At 39.1% G+C, this 24,575-nt stretch overlaps 1 protein-coding gene across 1 annotated transcript in view; it reads right to left on the minus strand.

Moving 5' to 3' along the window:
• LOC126262186 (neurofibromin) overlaps nt 1-24,575 on the minus strand; it is a 502,919-nt gene that overhangs the window by 29,288 nt on the left and 449,056 nt on the right. The window contains exons 49-51 of the mRNA XM_049958602.1: nt 9,082-9,284; nt 3,062-3,248; nt 2,783-2,969 (exon numbers count right to left, since the gene is read on the minus strand). Of these exons, the coding sequence (XP_049814559.1) occupies nt 2,783-2,969; nt 3,062-3,248; nt 9,082-9,284 (577 nt within the window). The remainder of the gene's footprint in view (nt 1-2,782; nt 2,970-3,061; nt 3,249-9,081; nt 9,285-24,575) is intronic.

The raw sequence follows: 24,575 nt of genomic DNA on the forward strand, positions 1-24,575 counted from the left end.
TCTGTGTCTCCTTTTTGACAGGGTAACCACTAGGCCATCTTACCACTAAATCGGAGGGGCAGATTCAATGGAGTTAACCTTGTAAATAAGTTTCTGTAATATACCTTTTACACTTCACATAAAAATATGGTCAAGGTCTAGAACTTTATAATATCCCTATTTTGTAGGCTTCTGAAAATGCCAAATTAATTTGTTGAAAATGGTAAAGCATAATACAATCTATTTGCAACTCATGACTGAATTTTATCCAGAAAAAATAATACTACAGTTGCTGAAAATTACAGCCATGAATAAGATAATAAAATTAACTCAGTTTTAACTCCACTGGTAACACTTGGTGATATTACAAACAGCTGCTAATTATTATGGATAATAAATGAGTTGCAAATTCAAGCGAATAGTAACTCTGAACAATTGTGCCAGAGAAACTATCAACAGAAATTGAGTATGTTTTACACACTACAATCACATTGTGCCATGTTAGCTGTTTACCAATGCTGCATTAACCAAGGCTATGCACCTGATGTGTTGCTCATGCGCTGTCTGCTTATAGCTACTGTAGGGATGCATAGTTCTCTAGCTGCCTGGAAAACCCTGAATTTGGTAATTTTCAGTGTTCTTTCAAACAATACTTGCAGTGTGTCTTAGCAGCTAAAATTTTGACATGTCAGATTGGAGCAGTCCCTTGTTACGCATGCTTATATGCAAAAGACTAAACCAGAAGGTTTAAGGTTTACTGAAAGTGTGCATCAGCTTATTAATCAGATAAAAATTGTCAGCAAATGTGCCTTTTTTTGTGATAGTGCATATTTAAACAGGAGCAAGAAATGGAAGAAACTGCAAGATCTCACTGAAAAATATATTGGCATGTAAATTATAAGGCCTAGTCTAAGCACATCTTATGACAATACTGAGTTTGTTAATTATGTACTACTGTGACTTTCCTAATGATTTTTGTTAGTTATGTAATAATATATGCTTGAAAATTTCGTGTTTTAAAATATTAGAGATCATTGTCATCTACATTTACATCTACTCTCTGCAAAACCACTGTGAGGTGCATGGCAGAGGGTACATACCATTGTACCAGTTATTAGGGTTTCTTCCTGTTCATTTCGCACATGGAGCGAGGGGAAGAATGACTGTTCTGTGCATGCTGTAATTATTCTAATCTTATCCTCACTATACCCATGTGAGCAATACGTAGGAGTTGTAATATATTCCTAGAGCAATCATTTAATGCCAGTTCTTGAAATTCTGAGAATAGACTTCCTCAGGATAGTTTACATCCGTCTTTTAAGAGTCTTCCAGATCAGTTCTTTCGGTATGTCTGTGACACTCTCCCACGGATTAAACAAACATTTAACCATTTCTACTGCCCTTCTCTGTATATGTTCAATATCCACTGTTAGTCCTACCTGGTATTGGTCATACACACTTGAGCAATATTCTAGAACCGGTCACACAAGTGATATGTAAGCAATCTCCTTTGCAGACTGATTGCACTTCCCAGTATTCTACCAATAAACCAAAGTCTACCACCTGCTTTACCCACGACTGTACCTATGTGATCACTCCATTTCATTACCCTACCAAGTGATACACTCAGGTATTTGTATGAGTTGGTTGATTCCAACTGCAACTCATTGATATTATAGTCATAGGATACTATGTTTCTTCGTGTTTTAAAGTGCTAAATTTTACATTTCTGAGCATTTAAAGCAAGTTGCCAATCTCTGCACCACTTTTAAATCTTATCAAGAATTGACTGAACATTTATGGAGCTTCTTTCAGGCAGTACTTCATTATAGGTAAATGCATCATCTGCAAAAAGCCTGATTTTACTACTAACGTTGGGCAAAGCCTAAAATGACATATATCCATCAACTCAAAAAAGACGACTATATGATTCTTAATCTGTGCTGAAGCATTACCATTTATAGCTGAGCCAGTCAGTATTTATTTCAGAATACCAACTATGATTTGTCACATTTAATCTTCAGAACTAATATTTGGTTTAAGTTTTGACAGAGATTTGCTACCTGTATAAGGTTTGCTTTCATTATTATTTTCTATCAACTTTTTAATTTCTACTTCTTGTGCCTTTCCTCCTGCTTTCCTTTCTTTTTCTAATTCGAAGGCACAGAACCAGTGTGACACTGTCCATATATGACTCTCAAGAAAAGATTAAAACTGATAATGAATTACTGCAGATCATTATTGCAAAAGAATAATCAACTTACATGCTCACTTCAGCTTTTCTTATCTCAAATGTGATGAGTTTTCTGTGGAAATGCAAATATTATGACTGACAGATAATTATTAATGAGAGTAGCTAAAAGCAATAGATAAACAAAACTGAAAAATAATGATGTTAAATTTTGTTGAGAAGTACAGCTCATACCAAAAACATTTCTAGAACAAAACTCGGACTATGGCAGGTGTTTGAATTTCAATCTTGATTAGTGCTGCTGAGTACTAGTTTTGAATTCTGAATGTTGTGAAATTTGATACAATACTTAGCCTCTGTCTATTAGTTTTATCATTCATCACACACTCAAATTAAACTATTTTAACAGACTCCTTGTGATTTGAATGCACATTATGATTGGATGGTTATAATTCACAATTTAAATCACACGTTTTGCACCATATGTGGTGGTTTATTTACATTTATTAAATAGTGATAAAAGTTCCATGCAGAGTAAAACATCATACTGCTGTACTTCATGTATATTTCTCAGCATTAATGATGACAGGGGGAAAAACTGTGTTAACTAACCTTTTTCAGTAGGTGATCCTAAAGTCAAGCTTGACATTGATGAACTCAGATTCATATTACTGGAGACACTCAGCATCGACGGATACTGTGCTAGATCAACCTCACCTTCCTCAACAGGAAGGCAAGTTTCAACCATTGCTTCTAGGCAGTTTACAAACAACTCTGCACTCTCAGCTGTGCAGTTGCTCTGTTATGAATAAAAGAATGGAACTGGCATTAATATTTATGTTCAATGCACAAAATACAATTACTAAAATATTGAGTAATTGTCCTTCATACCTTGGTGAAAGGGCCAGCAAACCTCCACAGACCACCAAAGCCACAACTCTGCAGATAATGCAGTTGTTGCTGACTAGTATCTTCACAAGCAATCATGTTTTGAATAATACTCTGTACAGCACTTAATATGACCTGATCGTGGCAGATAGCTAAGACATTATTGATTTTTGCATCAAGAAGGCTATGTCTGCAAAGGGAAAGATGACAAAAATTATGACTGGCTTCACAGGTTCACATATCTATTATTAGAAGCAAAACATATATTTCATCTAGTGCATACAGTGTGTTAAGACAGTAAAATCTTGTAGTTCTTGAAGTTCCTTGCTGCATAGTTTTTAACAGTGACAGTACAATATATACAGTGAAAAACCTATAGACAAATGAAGGCATTTTATAGGGTCGGCATTTTTATGTTTACCTAAAGTGTTCCAGCATAATGTCAATATGTTGACAAAGTATAATTGAAAATATAAATTAGGTTAACACTTTTTCAGACATAGTTTCTTTTCAGAACAATCAGTTGTCTGCGGACAACTGTTTCAAGTTCAGAACCTGTCTGTGGAAGATTAGAGTCAGTGCTCAATACTGTACCACAATTTTACTCCTTGTTCTATAAAGTCATTCAGTACAGTCCTATGATAAAATATTCTGGGGAATGCAAGTAAGACAGGAAAAGGAAGCACACCAGACAATAAGGAGTTACCTTCAGAAGACAACATGCTGATGCCATATAGCAGCATGTCTAACCTTAATAATAGCCTCAGTTCAGTGAAGAAGAGAGTCTACAAGTTTCTTCAAGTTGGTGATATCCATCTGAAGCCATTCATTGTTGGTTAGATCCCCTAGAGCTACCTGTTTCACCCACTGTTCAATGAAGCCCAGACATTTTCTTTGGGATTAAGATCAGGTAATTCAGCAGGCCAGTCGAGGTGCAATAGATTGCCTAAGTGTTTGTCAAACTGGGAACATATGTGACCACATGTGTTGCCATTTTGGAAGACAAAGGTGTTGACAGCACACTCATCGTGAAGGTGTAGAAAGAACTTGGCCACAGAGAATGCTGAAATTAGCATTATAAGAAAAATACCACCAAACACCAAAACATCACAGAACCACCTCTGGACTGAACTACACCTTCCACACAGTGCAGGTTAAAATGTCTCTGTGGGGCATTGGTGCACTTGATGCCTTGTACCGTTTGAAAACAGACAAACGTAGTTGGAGGGTCCCTGGCTGCCTGATATCAGCTCTATCCCATTTACAGTGCACCAAAGTGACTAGAGTGCTCTTTTAAGGGGATAACTAATGAGGCAGCCACTGAGTTCAGTGCTTACATTTATTCTTTGTATTTACAGGTTGTGAAGGCTCTGATGTTTTTCAAAACTAATAATCTAGTTGTTATAGAACACAGAGAACTGCCACACTACAGCAGAGTAAAATTATGGAAAAGCAATTTCTAATATCATTGCCAAAGAATGATCAGGAATCATAATTCTAAAGATCTAGCTTTTTCCATCTAAAATATCATCCAGCTATCAATTATGCCAAGAAGTTGATGTCAAATTCTGTATTACAAAACACAGGCACAGTGGCAATTAAAATCAGTGAAACAGTACATCTTTCTGCATGTGACAAAATTCAAGTGTTTTTCAAATATCAAGGAAGGTTATAAAAATTTCATTCACTATGTTCATTATTATCATATCATTATGATAAAGTGAAGTTTTGCTTACATTTGCACAATGTAACAATTTATAAATAAATGTGTAGCAAGTTTCTGATTAAAACACCAGCCACCACAGTGTGCAATGAACCTTCAGCTCAATGCCGGTTAGGTGTATAATTAACTTCTGAATATTAATTACTTATACTAACAGTGCAGTCGAAGTGGTTTTCATGTCATGATGGTTTATGTCCTTAAGTGCATAGAAATACTGGTACTTGGTCATTAAATTGTTTTATGGGTGATGCTAAGGTCCCTCCAACAGTCAGCTGAAAGTATGATGGTTAACAGCTGTATTAGCATTTCCTCCATTATGCAACCAAAATACAATTAATCATATTTATTTGAGTAGTAATTTGTGTGCGCAGTCATGTAATGAAGTCTACTGTGGTAAAAAGTTTTACTCAGCAACTACTGCACATGACTGTTAGCGTTCCCAGTCTGATGCCACACGGTTTTTTGCTATTGCATTTATGGCTATGGCTACATATTGACTGTTTACACTAGTGTCTTGTGTAAGTATTTATGTAATACAAAAACTACTCAAGTGTCTAGGTCACTTTATGCAAGATGCTAAGCAAATTGAAACATTAATTTCCCTCTAGTATCACACTATCATCTCGTAAGAAAAAACAAAAATTTAGAGAGCAAACATGAATTTTCTTAACGACAGTGTTTAACTGCGTATGCAGCTAAGCATTTGGGAAACTTCTGTACCAACCCATGGGCTGTCAGGCAATAGTGCAATGTTTGCATATTGCTTAATCTTTACCTTATGTAAGACTTCTTATAAACCAGAAGATTATGTCACAAAACAATGTCAGAATAAATTAGTGTGAAAATCATATCAGAATGAATAACCTGAAAGAACAGCATTTGCTGCCTGTTATCGTGAAATGTTGTTATGACCTGTTATCAGCTACTATGTATTTTGTATGTCCTTACACAACTGTTTAACAGATCTGTCTGGTATTTATGAGAGCAATTCAGAAACTAGCCTCCGGTTTGCTGCAAATAAAAATTTTGCATGGAAAAAAATTACATACATCTTGAAACTACAGTTTTTGCTATTTTTCAGTATTGTCACCATTTAAATTTAAGCATTTGCCTTAGCATATTACCAATTTACAAATTCCTTCTTCATAAAATTCTGCCACCTGAGCACAATGCCAATCTTTTACAGCATTTTGAAGTTCATCATCATCACCAAAGTGCTGTGATGCAAGCCACTTCTCCATGTGAGTGAAGAGATGAAAATCACTTGGCATCAAGTCTGGGCTGTATGGGGGAAGATCCAAAATGTCTAATTTGAACTGGATCAAAATCTCTAGACTTTATCTGACACTGTGAGAATGAACCATGCAAAAACATAACACCAGATGTCAACATACTGTGATGTTAATTTGAATGGGTCGCTTAAGTTTCTTCAAAATTTCGTGGTAGACATAAGAAGTGATTGTCATTCCAGACTCCATAAATTCACCAGCAAAACTCCCTCAGCACCCCAAAAAACTGTAGCCGTAACCTTCCTCAATGAAAATGGTGGGCTTTCTTTTGCTTGCACGGAGAACTGGTATGGCCCCAGAGATCGACTGCTGTTTCATTTCAGCCTTTATGCATGCCAACCAAATTGTGTCACCAGTCACAATTCTCTCCAAAAAACCTCCTCCTTCCGCATCATAAAGTGAAAGGAACTCTGAGGCAGAGCCTATTCGTTTGGTTTTTTGGACCTCTGTGAGAAATTTTGTTACCCATCTACCACAGAACTTTTGGTAGCCTAAATTACCAATGACAATCTAGTACCAAACAGTATGAGAAAATTTATGGAAGTGTCCAGAAGTTCAGAGATGGTGAATCTTCAGTTTTCATGAATTGCCACATCAATTTTCTTGACAAGACAGTTACTCACAACAAAATGCCTACCACTCTTCTCTTCATCATGAATGTTTGTTCAACTACTTTTAAAAAATCAGACCTTTGCTGCACACCACCTTCACTCATAAAGTTTGGGCCATATACAGTGCACAACTGATGATGAATGTCTGCTGCTGAAATATACTTCACCAAAAGAAATCTTGTTACAGCTTGCACTTCACATTTACAGGATTTTTTTATTAGAGCACCCATGTTTTGAGGTTGTTGTTGTTGTTGTTGTGATCTTCAGTCCTGAGACTAGTTTGATGCACCTCTCCATGCGACTCTATCCTGTGCAAGTTTCTTCATCTCCCAGTACCTACTGCAACCTACATTCTTATGAATCCGTGTATTCATCTCTTGGGCTCCCTCTACGATTTTTACCCTCCATGCTGCCCTCCAATACTAAATTGGTGATCCCTTGATGCCTCAGAACATGTCCTACCAACTGATCCCTTCTTCTAGTCAAGTTGTGCCACAAACTCCTTTTCTCCCCAATTCTGTTCAATACCTCCTCATTAGTTATGTGATCTACCCATCTAATCTTCAGCATTCTTCTGTAGCACCACATTTCAAAAGCATCTATTCTCTTCTTGTCCAAACTATTGATCGCCCATGTTTCACTTCCATACGTGGCTACACTCCATACAAATACTTTCAGAAATTACTTCCTGACACTTGAGTCTGTACTTGATGTTAACAAATTTCTTTTCTTCAGAAATGCTTTCCTTGCCATTGCCAGTCTACATTTTATATCCTCTCTACTTCGACCATCATCAGTTATTTTGCTCCCCAAATAGCAAAACTCCTTTACTACTTTAAGTGTCTCATTTCCTAATCTAATTCCCTCAGCATCACCCGACTTAATTTGACAACATTCCATTATCCTTGTTTTGCTTTTGTTGATGTTCATCTTATATCCTCCTTTCAAGACACTGTCCATTCCGTTCAACTGCTCTTCCAAGTCCTTTGCTGTCTGTGACAGAATTACAATATCATCGGCGAACCTCAAAGTTTTTATTTCTTCCCCATGGATTTTAATAGCTACTCCAAATTTTTCTTTTGTTTCCTTCACTGCTTGCTCAATATACAGATTGAATAACATCGGGGAGAGGCTACAACCCTGTCTCACTCCCTTCCCAACCACTGCTTCCTTTTCATCCCAGACTCTTATAACTGCTATCTGGTTTCTGTACAAATTGTACATAGCATTCTGCTACTTGTATATGATACCTGCCACCTTCAGAATTAGACACCTTCAGAATTAGAAAGAGAGTATTCCAGTCAACATTGTCAAAAGCTTTCTCTAAGTCTACAAATGCTAGAAATGTAGGTTTGTCTTTCCTTAATCTGTTTTCTAAGATAAGTCATAGGATCAGTATTGCCTCACGTGCTCCAATATTTCTATGAATCCAAACTGATCTTCCCCAAGGTGGGCTTCTACCAGTTTTTCCATTTGTCTGTAAAGAATTCGCATTAGTATTTTACAGCCGTGACTTATTAAACTGATAGTTCGGTAATTTTCACATCTGTCAGCACCTGCTTTCTTTGGCATAGGAATTATTATATTCTTCTTGAAGTCTGAGGGTATTTCGCCTGTCTCATACATCTTGCTCACCAGATGGTAGAGTTTTGTCAGGACTGGCTCTCCCAAGGCTGTCAGTAGTTCTGCGTTCTGGGTTTTCATCTGAGCTCTTGATATTCATACAAGTGGTTCTCTTTTCTCCAAAGGTCTCTTTAATTTTCCTGTAGGCAGTATCTAATTTACCCCTAGTGAGATAAGCTTCTAAATCCTTACATTTGTCCTCTAGCCATCCCTGCTTAGCCAATTTGCACTTCCTGTCGATCTCATTTTTAAGAAGTTTGTATTCCTTTTTGTCTGCTTCATTTACTGTGTTTTGAGGTTATAACAAGTGAATGCATGAGAATGGCATTCATAATTTCATAGCTGGTTGTTTTCTGAATCATAGAACAGACCGATGTGACAAGGGTGGCATTCTGCACACAAATACTATTGCCATGCTAGAATGGTGGCTACTTTCTGAACTGCTGTTGTACATGAAAAAAAGACACCCCACACTGGACTGATCCATTATTACAGAGGATTTCCATAAATGTCAGGAAGTAGTGGCGTTTAAACAGTAACCATTTGCCAACCAAAATTGGCAATCAAATGCAAAACAAAATATACGTGGAACATTATTTCTACATAATTGGACTGCTGGTGGAAACATACCTCGGCTTTCATATGTACGTTGTGTGTGGTGTGTGTGTGTGGTGGGGAGGGGGAGGGGCACCGCATGTGTGCGCACGCAGTTGGGGGGGGGGGGTGTCTGTAATTTACCTTAGAAAAACACAAGTATAATTATCTCCAGGTACTTACATAACTGGGAAGACTCTTGGAAATACAACAGAAGCTTCTGCCAAGTACTGGTACAATATTCGGGTCTCATTTTCATCTGTGGTATATTTGACCAAAGTGGCTAATACTGTTAGGACCAGAGCCTGTGTGGAGAAATCAGTGAGTACCTCTGGGTCCAACAGAATATTGTTTTCATTGGAAACGGATACCCGTGCACTGCGATTCTGGAGAGAACATAAAAAAATGGAATTATATTTATTATAAAATGGTACAACATATACATATTAATGCAAGTACAGCACTAAAATCATGCTAGTATTACTGATAACATAGCTTACAATGTTAACAAAAATAAACAAGAAGTTCTGTATTGTGCATCATCTTACGATAAGAACATAAAGTGCATTGTACGACATGCGTCACATGCAACTTTCAACTAAAGATGGTAACATTCATACAAATGAACAACGTACAGAAAATAATACACACACAATTCATTACAAATTCTATGCAAACTACAAACATTATATGCCACTTCTGAAGTCAGAACAGATCAAATCCAAGGGGGCCTTGGAATTCTGTAAGTTTTTCAGCCACTCCTGATACAGTTCAGTTTACCACTCAAGAAAAATACACAACTAGTAAGTTTCATGTATTATTTTTGCAGTGAAAGAGAGGCACTAAATATCTGTAAGAAACAAAATTTGATTACTGGATGAACAATGTGCATAGCGTTGAAAAATATCGTGCTAGTTCAGAATGGATTGCATTTAGCAACATTCATATTAACTTAAATTAAATGTTTAAAATGTTATGAAGTATTGCTGCACTGAACAGTGTTGGACCAAACCTCAGATAAGAACAGCCACTTTTTACGGGGTCACTCTTCTAAGTGAGCCACTCAAACACAATACAGAGTAACCTACACCCGCTGACAACTCTGTTTCTTTTCTGAATGCCAACTAAGGATAGGGTCCCTAGCAAAGGAAATATTATAGAGAATGGTGACCACAGGTCCACTGTTCTCACTGAAGTGAAATATTCTCCCTTGGTGGAAACCTGTGTGCTGGACTGTGACCTGAATCTGGACACCTGCCTTACACTTGAGCAATACAAGTACACTTCACGTACTAATTCAAAGTTTCAAGTGCATTTCATAAAACAATTCAGAGTTACAACTCACTAATCTTACTTCCTCATCCATTGCTATTAATTCATCCCTGCAACTAAGAGGAACCAAAAGGAAAGACAAACAAGAGGGATATACAGGAAAATGAATTACACAACCAGCACACTTGCATACTTTGGCCATCATTCCAACTCATTTTAATGATTTGCACTGGGAGATTCAAATAGGGGACTATTTGACATTCAGAGTATTTTATCTAAGAGGATGCCTTTACCATACAGTAGAGCTGCGTGCTCTCAGGAAAAATCATGGTTTCAGACATTCACAGTAACAGCCTAGCAAGGCTTTGTTGGCCAGACTGTTGCCCCTCCAACCACTGAAAAGGCTGCTGTCCCTCTTCAAGAACCACACATTTGTCTGGGTTCTCAACAGATACCCATTGCCATGGCTGAACCTGTGGTTTGGTCACGTGTTTCACTGAGGCACGCGAGGCACCGTACCGTGGCGAGGAGTATGGTTCACAGAGGAGGTACATCTGCTACAACTAAAAATTAATATTTGGTGACTGCTACACTTATTGCCACATTATAAAATGAAGAAACACTAATGGAGAAAACATTATTCTCAGAGGCTCAAATTTTGACATTTGTTTGTTTCTGTCTTTACATCATGATCTTAAAATGTAATATATCCTTCTGAGTTACAGCGGTGCATGTTAATACACTCTACCAGTGAAATAGAGATGAAGATTTGCGAGTACCTAGGATCTTCTAAAAATAATATTGAAAAAAAAAAAAAGGTCTTTTTCGAGCATTTAGCTGCTAGTAACTGAACCTTGTGAAAAGATCAGCGTGTAAAAAAAGTAGGGTGGTAATGATATATGTTGTTGTTGTTGTTGTTGTGGTCTTCAGTCCTGAGACTGGTTTGATGCAGCTCTCCATGCTACTCTATCCTGTGCAAGTTACTTCATCTCCCAGTACTTACTGCAACCTACATCCTTCTGAATCTGCTTAGTTTATTCATCTCTTGGTCTCCCTCTACGATTTTTACCCTCCACGCTGCCCTCCAATACTAAATTTGTGATCCCTTGATGCCTCAGAACATGTCCTACCAACTGATCCCTTCTTCTAGTCAAGTTGTGCCACAAACTGCTCTTCTCCCCAATTCTATGAACAGTACGGGTCCCAACACACTTCCCTGGGGCACACGCAAAGTCGGAAGTCGAGAAATACAACTAACTGACTGCCTTGATCCAAGCGTAAGTTGGGTTTCATAGGATCGATGTTTTTGAAATCCATGCTAGTTGGCATGGAGACTGTCATTCCGTTCAAGACACATCATTACATTTCAGCCCAGCATATGTTCTAAGATTGTACAACCAATGAAAGTCAAAGACATTGAACAGTAGTTTTGGGGGATCATTTCTATTATCCTTCTTGTATAGGCGGTTGTGACGTGCGCTTTCTTCCAATTGCTGGGCACAGTTTTTTGTTTGAGGGATCTATCACAGATTATATTTAGAGGAGGGGATAACTCAGTCACAAATTCAATACAGAATCTGACAGGGACTGCATTAGACCCTGGAGCTTTAGTGCAGTTTTAACAGTTTCAGCTGTTTCTCAACACCACTAACACTAATACTGATTTCACTTATCTTTTCAGTGGTACGGTACGAGGATTAAATTGTGGTAATTCTCCTGTTTTTCTTCTGTGAAGGAACATCTGAAAACAGAGTTAAGCATTTCAGCTTTTGTTTTGCTAACCTCAGTTTCAGTTCCTGTCTCATTTTCTAAGGACTGGACACTAACTTTGGCACCATTAACAGTCTTTACATATAATCAGAATTTCTTTGGGTTTTGTGGAATATCATTTGGCAATATTTTGCTATGGTAGTTACTGAAGGCTTCACACATTGCCCTCTTGACAGCCAAACACGTTTCACTGAGCATATCTCTATCCATAATCCTAAGCTTTGTTTTACACCTATTATGCTGTAGTCTCTGCCTCTTTAGAAGTTTCTTTACAGTGACTGTATACCATGGAGGGTCCTTCTCATTACGAACTGTTCTACTGGGTACATAACTGTCCAGTGCATGGTCAACTACTATTTTAAACTTGAGCCACAGTTCCTCTATAGGCTCCTGTCCTGTGCTGATAGTTTGAAGTTGCACAATGAGATAAGGCATTGCTGTTTTTTTTTATCTAGTTTACAGAACATGTATATCTTTCTGCTTATTACAGCTGTCCTCTGTACTTTGGTAACAATTGCTCACACAACTTCTTCATGATCACTGATACCAGTTTCGAAGTGCACATTGACCGTTAGACCCAATATATTTCCATCATGAGTGAGGTTCTAGATAATTTTCAGAGAAGGCATTTAGTAGTGTTCCACAAGATGTATTATCACGCCCACTACTAACAAAACCTCTTGCGAGATAGACCATGGGATATTGTCCCTGACAATCATAAAAAAAACACAAGATAAAAAGTTAAGCTGCTTGTGGTAAATGTGAGAGAAATACTACTGTTTCTGCTTGGAAAAATCCCTTACTTAGCAACAGAGACATAGCTGACAGGTATGATTCTAATGCAAGTATGATGGTACTACTATAGTTCTTTACACACAAACACAACGCAATCTACAATTGATATCTTGCCATATGAAATCACGTAGAAACAATCATACAATATTGACTGAACTGCTTGACAGTATTTGACAAGTTCTGTGTCATAAATGTGTTAAGTCGATGGCCAAAGTATTTCTGGTATGCTGTACTGCTATATTCACATTATTAGGTATGAACCAGATGTCAGAATATGGCCTACTCATCTTAATATACCCATCGTTTTTGCCTACTCATCTCAACATACCCATCTTTCTCATTTCCAATAAATTGACAGCAATAATTAAAAACTTGGTTTCAGATGAAGCACAGAGTTTGAAAGACTTTTTGGCAGGCAACTCCTTCTACTATATAGATGAGTATCTTGACAGGGACTGTTAGACCAGCTTAAGTAAAAATGTCTGTTAGATTTCAGTTTTGACAGCACTTGGTCACAAGTCAAAATTAGGTATCTTAGTGTATGATAAATTTATTGAAAGTGTATAACTATGTTTCATTCTGACATTGTATTAATTCTGTAAATATTATCAGTTCCATTCACATATCTTGACAATCTCAAAATGATTAGGTAAGTGAGTATTATATTCAGATGTCCTATGTTTTTTATGTTGTACTTTCTAATATGTTCCACACCCATGAGAGCCATTTCGTTTTCGGGTCTGTGGAATGAAAACTCAATCTAATGAAATCTTAGCAAGAACTTAAGTAGCTGTCGAACTTAATGTTACCATATGACAACTGGACACAAAATAATAACCAAACAACACATTCCACAATCTCTGTTTCACCTGTTTGCAAATTCCAGTGATGCTAATTACTTGAACCAGTTACTCTGGAATTCAGAGCCATTATTGTACTGTGGCTGTGTTACTTTGGCCACAGACATGATTATATGCTTATCTCAAGCACCAAACTCTACAATGCAAAGGGCTATCAGTCTTAACTTATAAATGTAAAACTGTTATACTGGTCAGGAAAAACAATATCCTACTACAGGCATTACAGATAAAGTTCCAAAAAAGAATCTTCCAAAAGCATGTTCAGACAAAGTTAAAAACTAATCTATCTACATTCAACTAGAGCTGGAATCTGGTATTTCCACTGGTTTTCGTGTCAGTAACGGCAAAACATTTTCCCCGTACATGTATTTAGAATTCAAGGGCATTGAACTCTGCTCATAACTTCCTCCTAATCCTTGCTACAACTTCCTAATAGCCATTTTTACATCCCCAGATTTTACATTTTCCTGTTGTAAGCCATGTTTCCACAATTAATTGTTTTCCTGACATTAAAAAACCCATATAGATAACATTTTCCACATTTTGTGCTTTTGAGCCACTACTACAAGCTTTGACACTTATTTTCAAACTGATTTATACGCAAAAAACATCACGTTCCCACTCACAAACAACATGTAGGACAATACCCAGTACAAAACTGCATTTTTAAGATTTTACTTCATTTTTTTTATATTTTTGCACACAATTTCCATTTGTAACAAAATGGCTTATTCTTTTAATGTTGGCAAGAATGAAAATGCTCTTGTCCCTAGGGAAAAGGCAATAATGCAGTTGAAAATAAATTATTGGTTCATCTGCTTATTGTTGTCGTTGCATCACTTACGGACGTTAACTTGTATGATAAATGCGTCTTAAAAGAAAAAAATAAATATTTTACTTTGCTACTGTGCCAAATATAATGTCCATTTGTGAAATATTGATATTTGTGTGTTGACTTTTTGTATTTGTTTTTGAAAGTAGAGGAAAATAGAGTGCATGCTACAATTGTTTCAGCAAATGCAGGAAGGTTTCTAAATACGTGTTGTCGGATAACAGATGTCCCCACACTTACGAAGACATACTGAACATGTATAACTCTTTACTTATTTTAGTTGCCCTTTGTACTTTGGTAATCATTGGTGCCACAACCGCGTCAAGATCACTGATATCAGTTTCGACGTGGACATCTTCAAAGAGGTCAGGTCTGTTTGTTTTACCATTGGATACAATGTATTTCCATCATGAGTGGGGTTCTGAACTATCTGCATGCTGACTTTCATACACCATAATCGCTCTAAAACAGTTATACAATTTTCTACAACTTCAAAGAATGAGATTTCTTAAAGAAATTTTTAAATTAATTGTTAATTTTGTAAAAACAGTTCCAACCTCCTACAGTGTTTCATTACTGTAGTTCATTTCATAACACACTTTACTTAAATCGTTTTTATGTTATTTTATGGATATTTTTAGGTCACTTTACTGACAATGTTTGCAGTAATTAGGTCATAAAAATCTGGGTTCTGTGGTCACAGGTCCTTTTTCATGTTTGTAAACAAAATAAATTCTCACCAGGGGCTGCTGCTCCGACCCCCCCCCCCCCCCCCCCCCCTCTTCCCTCCCATGTTTGTCGATGAGTGAATGCTTTTGATATTTGGTGGGTGGTCCCCTTCGCTCCTAAATTATTTACAACTGAAAGATGAGATATTATTTGGCCATGAATCACACACAAGTATAAATAGCAGGCTGTTGCTATCAGCACCTAACAGTCTCTATTTGTACACCAGACAGGCGGTATACCAAATTTCAGTGCTTGCTGGACCTTTCTTAGATGACTAGTTCCATTGCTCAGTATTATGCAGAAGAACAAAACTGTTAATCTTGTTGGACATTCAAAAATATATTTTCTACCTTTAATAAAATTTTGTACACTTTTTTGAATTTTTATTTAGTCAGGTATAGGCAATTTGAATAATGGTGATATGACATTTCACTCCTTGGAATGTCGTTGAATTGTAATTTTTTAGTCATTCAACTGCTGCCACTGGTGGATGATTGTTTGTATCTTGTTCTAACAATATTTAGTTTCCCTTGTAGATTCTTTTATGGCTGAACTAGATGCCCCATGTTACATAATTACTTATTACCTTGAAATATATTAGATGTGTGCTATTTCCTTACCTCATCTGATAAAATTTTAACATGTCTTGCACAGCATAGAGTTCTAAAGTTCATTAGTTAAAAGAAATAAATAAAATCAGCCTAAGACAGAGTGGGAACCTGTTACACAAAATGCAGATAATGACGCAAAAAAAAAAAAAAAAATAATAATTTCTCGGATGAACTGCCAAATAGTCAAAAATGTAATGGACATCTTTTATGTAATGAATAATCATTCTGCAGAACAAATAACACAGGTGGAATTATAGCTCTACAAGCACACAATTAATGTCAATATACTCCAAGCAAATGATACTGATTTGGTTATGAAAACTATGAAATAATTTGAAGGTGACTTTGAAACTACCCAGGTCCTGAAAAATCAAAGGTTTAGTTCTTCAGTTTATAAGAGCAGTAGTTAATGCAAACTCATAGGAAGCTGCGTTACAGTGATCCACGGTAGCTGTTGACAACTGACGTATATAAAGGGCAAACCAGAAGGCCTCCAACAAACTTCCAGAGGTATTAAGGATGACAACCAGAAAATGTACTCAGTATACATGGGCTCCAAATTGCATACTTCAAAAGCTAGGAGCACTCGTTAATCTTCCCTGTTGTGAAACACACCTCTTCTACTGAGTAAGTGTTTATAGCTTTTACGGTATGCATTTTAGAGCCCCTGTTTATTGAACAATTTTGTCTTGTTTTAGTCCACACTATATCATCCCAAAATATGGAAAGAAAACAATTTGCAGTAGAAGAGATGTGTTTCACAGTACTGAAGATATGCATTTTTGAGGCCCTCTTTCTCTCGTTTTGATCTATACCACCACCTCTGGAAGTTTGTTGGTGGAGTTCTGGTTCATCGTGTATATGAAGGTCATGTGAACAAACAAGGCACATCACACAAAATTATAAAATTGGCAAACTAGAAATCTTAGATCACATACAATTTTATGTAGGTATCCATCTCTTTGTTCAACAATATACATTTTTGGCATGCTTTTGCTAACTGTGACACTTCAAGGATTGTTTGTTTGAAATTAGTAAGGACTGCTTTCTTCAGCATTACATTCATAACAGAAGCACTCAGTAAATTTTTGCATTTAAGTTCTTGGCATGCAACCCTAGATGTCAAGATCCATGCAACAGTACCTTACCTCATGAAACCATGAATTACACAGAGCATAGATACTGAGCTCCAATCATGCATGTCTTCTGAATATCAGCATAATAATATATTTGCACATGCATAGTTCTTTCCTTTACTCGATGGCAAGTGACAGATGTTATTCCGGTGGAGCTGAATTTCGCCTCTCTTGTCATCATTCCTTGACTTTACAGACTTCACCAAATATCAGCAAAACTATTTGACATTTCAGTCACATTTTCATATGGAGAAAGATGGTTTTGCATGTCATTCTGTATGTGAAGGTTTCAAGTGGAAAAAGAAACCACAGTGGTGTTTACACATTAAAACTGAATTGCAATACAGATCCTCACCGTGGAGTGATAACAATTCACCATGTAGATCCATGTATAGAGTGGTCAATAGAGACAAGATGGAATACGTTGCTAAGCTTTTGGATGGCAGTGACATCTACGTCTCCAAGGCTATACTGTCCTGGCCAACTACATTTTATCAGCTCTGCAGCTGCACTATGGAGAGGGTTTTGTTGATCATGCCCACAGAAAAGACTGTGCAAAAGTTATAGCATAGTTGTTACATAATATGACTGTGTTCACAAGTGGTCTTGCCTTTGACAGTATAGGGTATGTGTGTGAAGGGACTGTAATAGGATGTGTTGGGTGGGTGCAAAGCACACGTCTTGCAGCTGGGTGTTTCACATCCTTATGCCACACCCACTCCCAACCTCTTCATCATAAGAGTCAAAACTTTGTGGAGGCACTGTCACAGGGATAAGCAATCATTCATATAACAGCTCTGCTGCAACTTTTGCACAGCTTTCACATGTAGCCATGAGCATCAACCAGCTGTCAACCAAATGACGGCCACTGCAAAGCTGTGGCCAAGAGCAATATTGAACACCCAATGGTGGAAAATACTGCTGACTATGAAATGGCCAACTTCAATGGATCTTCATTATTCTTGTCAACTGTAATTTCCCCGTAGATTTTTTTTTTAATTTTATTTTTGACAATATGTCCTTCGTCTTTCAATCCCTATGGCCTCAAACTCTGCTAGCCATTGTCCCAAACATACCTCCACCACTGTCCCCGTAGCACCAAGTCACTCATCCTACACTCACACAAAAGATGTAGTCTCCCTTCAGTTCACTCCTCCATGTCATTGTGCTCTATATGAATTCCCCCTGCCTGTGGCACCTCAGTGGTGCCACATTCCTATCTACACTCCTGGAAATGGAAAAAAGAACACATTGACACCGATGTGTCAGACCCACCATACTTGCTCCGGACACTGCGAGAGGGCTGTACAAGCAATGATCACACGCACGGCACAGCGGACACACCAGGAACCGCGGTGTTGGCCGTCGAATGGCGCTAGCTGCGCAGCATTTGTGCACCGCCGCCGTCAGTGTCAGCCAGTTTGCCGTGGCATACGGAGCTCCATCGCAGTCTTTAACACTGGTAGCATGCCGCGACAGCGTGGACGTGAACCGTATGTGCAGTTGACGGACTTTGAGCGAGGGCGTATAGTGGGCATGCGGGAGGCCGGGTGGACGTACCGCCGAATTGCTCAACACGTGGGGCGTGAGGTCTCCACAGTACATCGATGTTGTCGCCAGTGGTCGGCGGAAGGTGCACGTGCCCGTCGACCTGTGACCGGACTGCAGCGACACACTGATGCACGCCAAGACCGTAGGATCCTACGCAGTGCCGTAGGGGACCGCACCGCCACTTCCCAGCAAATTAGGGACACTGTTGCTCCTGGGGTATCGGCGAGGACCATTCGCAACCATCTCCATGAAGCTGGGCTACGGTCCCGCACACCGTTAGGCCGTCTTCCGCTCACGCCCCAACATCATGCAGCCCGCCTCCAGTGGTGTCGCGACAGGCGTGAATGGAGGGACAAATGGAGACGTGTCGTCTTCAGCGATGAGAGTCGCTTCTGCCTTGGTGCCAATGATGGTCGTATGCGTGTTTGGCGCCGTGCAGGTGAGCGCCACAATCAGGACTGCATACGACCGAGGCACACAGGGCCAACACCCGGCATCATGGTGTGGGGAGCGATCTCCTACACTGGCCGTACAACACTGGTGATCGTCGAGGGGACACTGAATAGTGCACGGTACATCCAAACCGTCATCGAACCCATCGTTCTACCATTCCTAGACCGGCAAGGGAACTTGCTGTTCCAACAGGACAATGCACGTCCGCATGTATCCCGTGCCACCCAACGTGCTCTAGAAGGTGTAAGTCAACTACCCTGGCCAGCAAGATCTCCGGATCTGTCCCCCATTGAGCATGTTTGGGACTGGATGAAGCGTCGTCTCATGCGGTCTGCACGTCCAGCACGAACGCTGGTCCAACTGAGGTGCCAGGTGGAAATGGCATGGCAAGCCGTTCCACAGGACTACATCCAGCATCTCTACGATCGTCTCCATGGGAGAATAGCAGCCTGCATTGCTGCGAAAGGTGGATATACACTGTACTAGTGCCGACATTGTGCATGCTCTGTTGCCTGTGTCTATGTGCCTGTGGTTCTGTCAGTGTGATCATGTGATGTATCTGACCCCAGGAATGTGTCAATAAAGTTTCCCCTTCCTGGGACAATGAATTCACGGTGTTCTTATTTCAATTTCCAGGAGTGTATGTGGCTGCTGCACCTCCCTCTGAGCCATCAGCCACCCTTGCCTAATCCTCCTCATTTCCCTTCTTCCCTGCCCACTCTATACAATATGGCCCCCATCCCAGTAGAGCTGCAATGCTGGTACAGTGTAGTCGGGCAGGACAGTGCAGTCATGCAGGTGTGTGTGTGTGTGTGTGTGTGTGTGTGTGTGTGTGTGTGTGTGTGTTTATCCTGTACTAGTTAGGTCTCAAGGACATTTTATTTATTGTACAGCATATGATAGCAGCACTTATACAAAAGTAAGTATTTGTTTTTGCTGTTGCTGCAGGACATTGTCTCAATTATATGTTGAGCTGTGACATTCTTCCATTATTATATATAAATATTTCACCAAGGATTTTCCATTACCATAACTAACTAAATTTGTTCATAAAACTGGAAGGACAAGGTAGCACAAAAAGAAGAAGAATATGGTATTAGGTGATAATGCAACAGTTGTGGCCTTCTTGTAGTAGAGTGGTACAACGGATGCTGTATGTCCATAATAACATGAAATTTCATTCCACAGAACATTAAAGGCTGGTGGAAACCACATCCTCAACCTATAAGATCTAACTAGAAAAACTCTTCCAACAGTCAGAAAAATTCCTTATTGTTTCATTTTGTGACACAGGAGTGGTTCATGAAACAGATTACAATTCACTGTGTAGATGACAGAAAATGCTGAGGTCATCAGACAAGCTTTAATAACAGAAGCTTATGTGTCAGAACATAGTTTATGGCATGGAAACTGTTAGAAAATGTGAAACTAGTGTAGATTCATCTGTAGGTTTGCTCACTGACTGCTACATCTTCCTTTCTGGGTATGCCATTTAACAAGCAACTTAGATCTGCTGTGTACCAGATTACATGAGTAAATTTTATTAACAAGAAATGCCTAAAAGTTTTCTAAGTTTTTACATTAAAAAACACTCTGTAAAATTCTTTTAACAAATGTCTCCAACTAATAACACAAGAAATCTGCATTTCTACATAGTGCTTGTCCTAACTAGTGATGGATTTGCATACCTTTGCTTCAGGTTCATCACCAGGTTTTCGTTCTTTCGTGGTTGGCACAGAGAAAGAGCGCTGTGTTTTGAAGAGTACTCGTGCAGTCTGTGTTGGGTCCCAATAGACAAGCAACAAGCAGGGAATAGACAGAGAAAGAGACAGTAAAAGTTATGCAAAACATTCAAGCAAAACCAGGCTGAAAAGTAGAATCGTTGTGATATTGCTCTCAGAGGGAAAAGGTTTGCTTGCCATCGTTGATTTCTGTAAAGAATACTATAGCAGGGTGAGTGCACATTAAATTTCTTTGACATGGTCAGACTGACACATGACACAGCAACAGCCTTCTATAAATAAAATTCTGAGTTATGTACTGAAAAAGAATTCTGCAGGAGAAGTTATATGTCAATATGTGTGAGTGTGTTTCATCTGTCAATCTCATTTAACCACTGATTGTCTTTTTTTCAGTAATTTTTAAGTGTTTGCAAAGAGAGCAAATCATTTTACATTGCATAATTAATTATCAAAACTGTCATCATCATCATCATTTAAGACTGATTATGCCTTTCAGGTTCAGTCTGGAGCATAGTCCCCCTTATAAAATTCCTCCATGATCCCCTATTCAGTGCTAACATTGGTGCCTCTTCTGATGTTAAACCTATTACTTCAAAATCATTCTTAACCGAATCCAGGTACCTTCTCCTTGGTCTGCCCTGACTCCTCCTACCCTCTACTGCTGAACCCATGAGTCTCTTGGGTAACCTTGCTTCTCCCATGCGTGTAACATGACCCCACCATCTAAGCCTGTTCGCCCTGACTGCTGCATCTATAGAGTTCATTCCCAGTTTTTCTTTGATTTCTTCATTGTGGACACCCTCCTGCCATTGTTCCCATCTACTAGTACCTGCAATCATCCTAGCTACTTTCATATCCGTAACCTCAACCTTGTTGATAAGGTAACCTGAATCCACCCAGCTTTCGCTCCCATACAACAAAGTTGGTCGAAAGACTGAATGGTGCACAGATAACTTAGTCTTGGTACTGACTTCTTTCTTGCAGAAGAGAGTAGATTGTAGCTGAGCGCTCACTGCATTAGCTTTGCTACACCTTGCTTCCAGTTCTTTCACTATGTTGCCATCCTGTGAGAATATGCATCCTAAGTACTTGAAACCATCCACCTGTTCTAGCTTTGTTCCTCCTATTTGGCACTCAATCCGTTTATATCTCTTTCCCACTGACATTACTTTCGTTTTGGAGATGCTAATCTTCATACCATAGTCCTTACATTTCTGATCTAGCTCTGAAATATTACTTTGCAAACTTTCAATCGAATCTGCCATCACAACTAAGTCATCCGCATATGCAAGACTGCTTATTTTGTGTTCACATATCTTAATCTCACCCAGCCAGTTTATTGTTTTCAACATATGATCCATAAATAATATGAACAACAGTGGAGATAGGTTGCAGCCTTGTCTTACCCCTGAAACTACTCTGAACCATGAACTCAATTTACCGTCAACTCTAACTGCTGCCTGACTATCCATGTAAAGACCTTTAATTGCTTGCAAAAGTTTGCCTCCTATTCCATAATCTCGTAGAACAGACAATAACTTCCTCCTAGGAACCCGGTCATATGCCTTTTCTATATCTATAAAGCATAGATACAGTTCCCTGTTCCACTCATAGCACTTCTCCATTATTTGCCGTAAGCTAAAGATCTGGTCCTGATAACCTCTAAGAGGCCTAAACCCACACTGATTTTCATCCAATTGGTCCTCAACTAATACTCGCACTATCCTTTCAACAATACCTGAGAAGATTTTACCCACAACGCTGATTAAAGAAATACCTCTGTAGTTGTTACAATCTTTTCTGTTTCCATGTTTAAAGATTGGTGTGATTACTGCTTTTGTCCAGGCTGATGGAACCTGTCCCGACTCCCAGGCCATTTCAATTATCCTGTGTAGCCATTTAAGACTTGACATTCTACTGTATTTGATGAGTTCCGACTTAATTTCATCCACCCCAGCTGCTTTATTGCACTGCAATCTATTGACCATTTTCTCCACTTCCTCAAATGTTATCCTATTTCCATCATCATTCCTATCCCATTGTACCTCAAAATCTGAAACATTACTGATCGTATTTTCACCTACATTGAGCAACTCTTCAAAATATTCCCTCCATCTGGCCAAGCAATCCACAGGATTCACCAGCAGTTTTCCTGACCTGTCCAAAATACTTGTCATTTCCTTCTTACCTCCCTTTCGAAGACTGCTAATTACACTCCAGAATGGTTTTCCAGCAGCTTGACCCAAAGTCAAAGTCTCCAACCTGTTTCCAAAGTCTTCCCAAGATTTCTTCTTGGATGCTGCAATTATCTGTTTGGCTTTGTTTCTTTCTTCAACATAACTTTCTCTGTCTACCTGAGTTCTATTATGTAGCCATTTTTGATATGCCTTCTTTTTCCTTTTACAGGCTGCCTTGACTGTGTCATTCCACCAAGCTGTTTGCTTCATCCTACCTTTACACACTACTGTTCCAAGACATTCTTTAGCCACTTCTAGTACTGTGTCCCTGTATCTTGTCTATTCCTTTTCCAATGACTGTAATTGACTACATTCAACTAACTGGTACTTTTCTGAGATCATTGTTATGTACTTGTGCCTGATTTCCTTATCCTGAAGTTTCTCCACTCTTATCCTCCTACATATGGACCTGACCTTCTGCACTTTCGGCCTCACAATCCCTATTTCACTGCAGATTAAATAATGATCAGTGTCATCAAAGAATCCCCTGAATACACGTGTGTCCCTCACAGCCTTCCTGAATTCCTGGTCTGTTATTATATAGTCAATGACAGATCTGGTTCCCCTGCCTTCCCAAGTATACCGGTGAATGTTCTTATGTTTAAAAAAGGAGTTTGTGATTACTAAGCCCATACTCGCACAGAAATCCACGAGTTGTTTCCCGTTCCTGTTGGCCTCCCATATCCTCTCCAAATTTACCCATAACCTTTTCATAGCCTTCTGTTCGATTTCCAATCCTGGCATTAAAATCACCCATGAGAAGAACACTGTCCTTGTCCTTTACTCTAACAACTACATCACTGAGTGCCTCATAAAAACTATCCATCTTATCTTGATCTGTCCCTTCACAGTGCGAATATGCTGACACAATTCTAATTTTCTTGATAGACACTGTCAAATCTATCCACATCAGTTGTTCGTTTACATACCTTATTGCAACTACGCTGGGTTCCATTTCTATCGTTTCAGGCAAATGCCGGGATGGTTCCTTTGAAAGGGCACGGCCGATTTCCTTTCCCATCCTTCCCTAACCCGAGCTTGCACTCAGTCTCTAATGACCTCGTTGTCGACGGGACGTTAAACACTAACCTCCTCCTCCTCCCATTGTGCTATTCCTGCTTTGACTCCTGACAGGTAGACCTTGTATTCTCCCACTTCCTCTTCTTTCTCACCCCTTACCCGAATGTCACTAACAGCTAAAATGTCCAGCCCCATCTTACTTGCAGCCTCTGCCAGCTCTACCTTCTTCCCAGAGTAGCCTCCATTGATATTAATAGCTCCCCATCTCATTACCATTTGTTTGCCAAGTCGTATCTTAGGAGCCCCTGGTTTGTCAGTTAGAGGTGGGACTCTGTCACCTCCAAAGGTCCGAGGCATTTTGCTCTGATTGTTGCCAGCATCATATTTAAAGTACCAGGGAAGCAGGTTGCTAGCCTTACTTGCCCTGAGTCCCATTGAGTTTTACCCCTAACGGTTGAGGGACTAACCGGTGGATTTGGTAGTCTTTGCCGTATGAGCACAAAGGTGACCACGCCTCAGAATATGTCCGAGATGCCCAGCCTTATTCCAAAGTAACTGGTATCCCGACTGTCGAGACCACTTACTTGGCCACTCATACGTTGCCCGTGGTTCATGAACTAGGACATGACTACAGGAACCCACATCATGAACCAACTGTTTCATAAAATT

Source organism: Schistocerca nitens, chromosome 1, assembly GCF_023898315.1.
Source record: "Schistocerca nitens isolate TAMUIC-IGC-003100 chromosome 1, iqSchNite1.1, whole genome shotgun sequence".
Lineage (NCBI taxonomy): Eukaryota > Metazoa > Arthropoda > Insecta > Orthoptera > Acrididae > Schistocerca > Schistocerca nitens.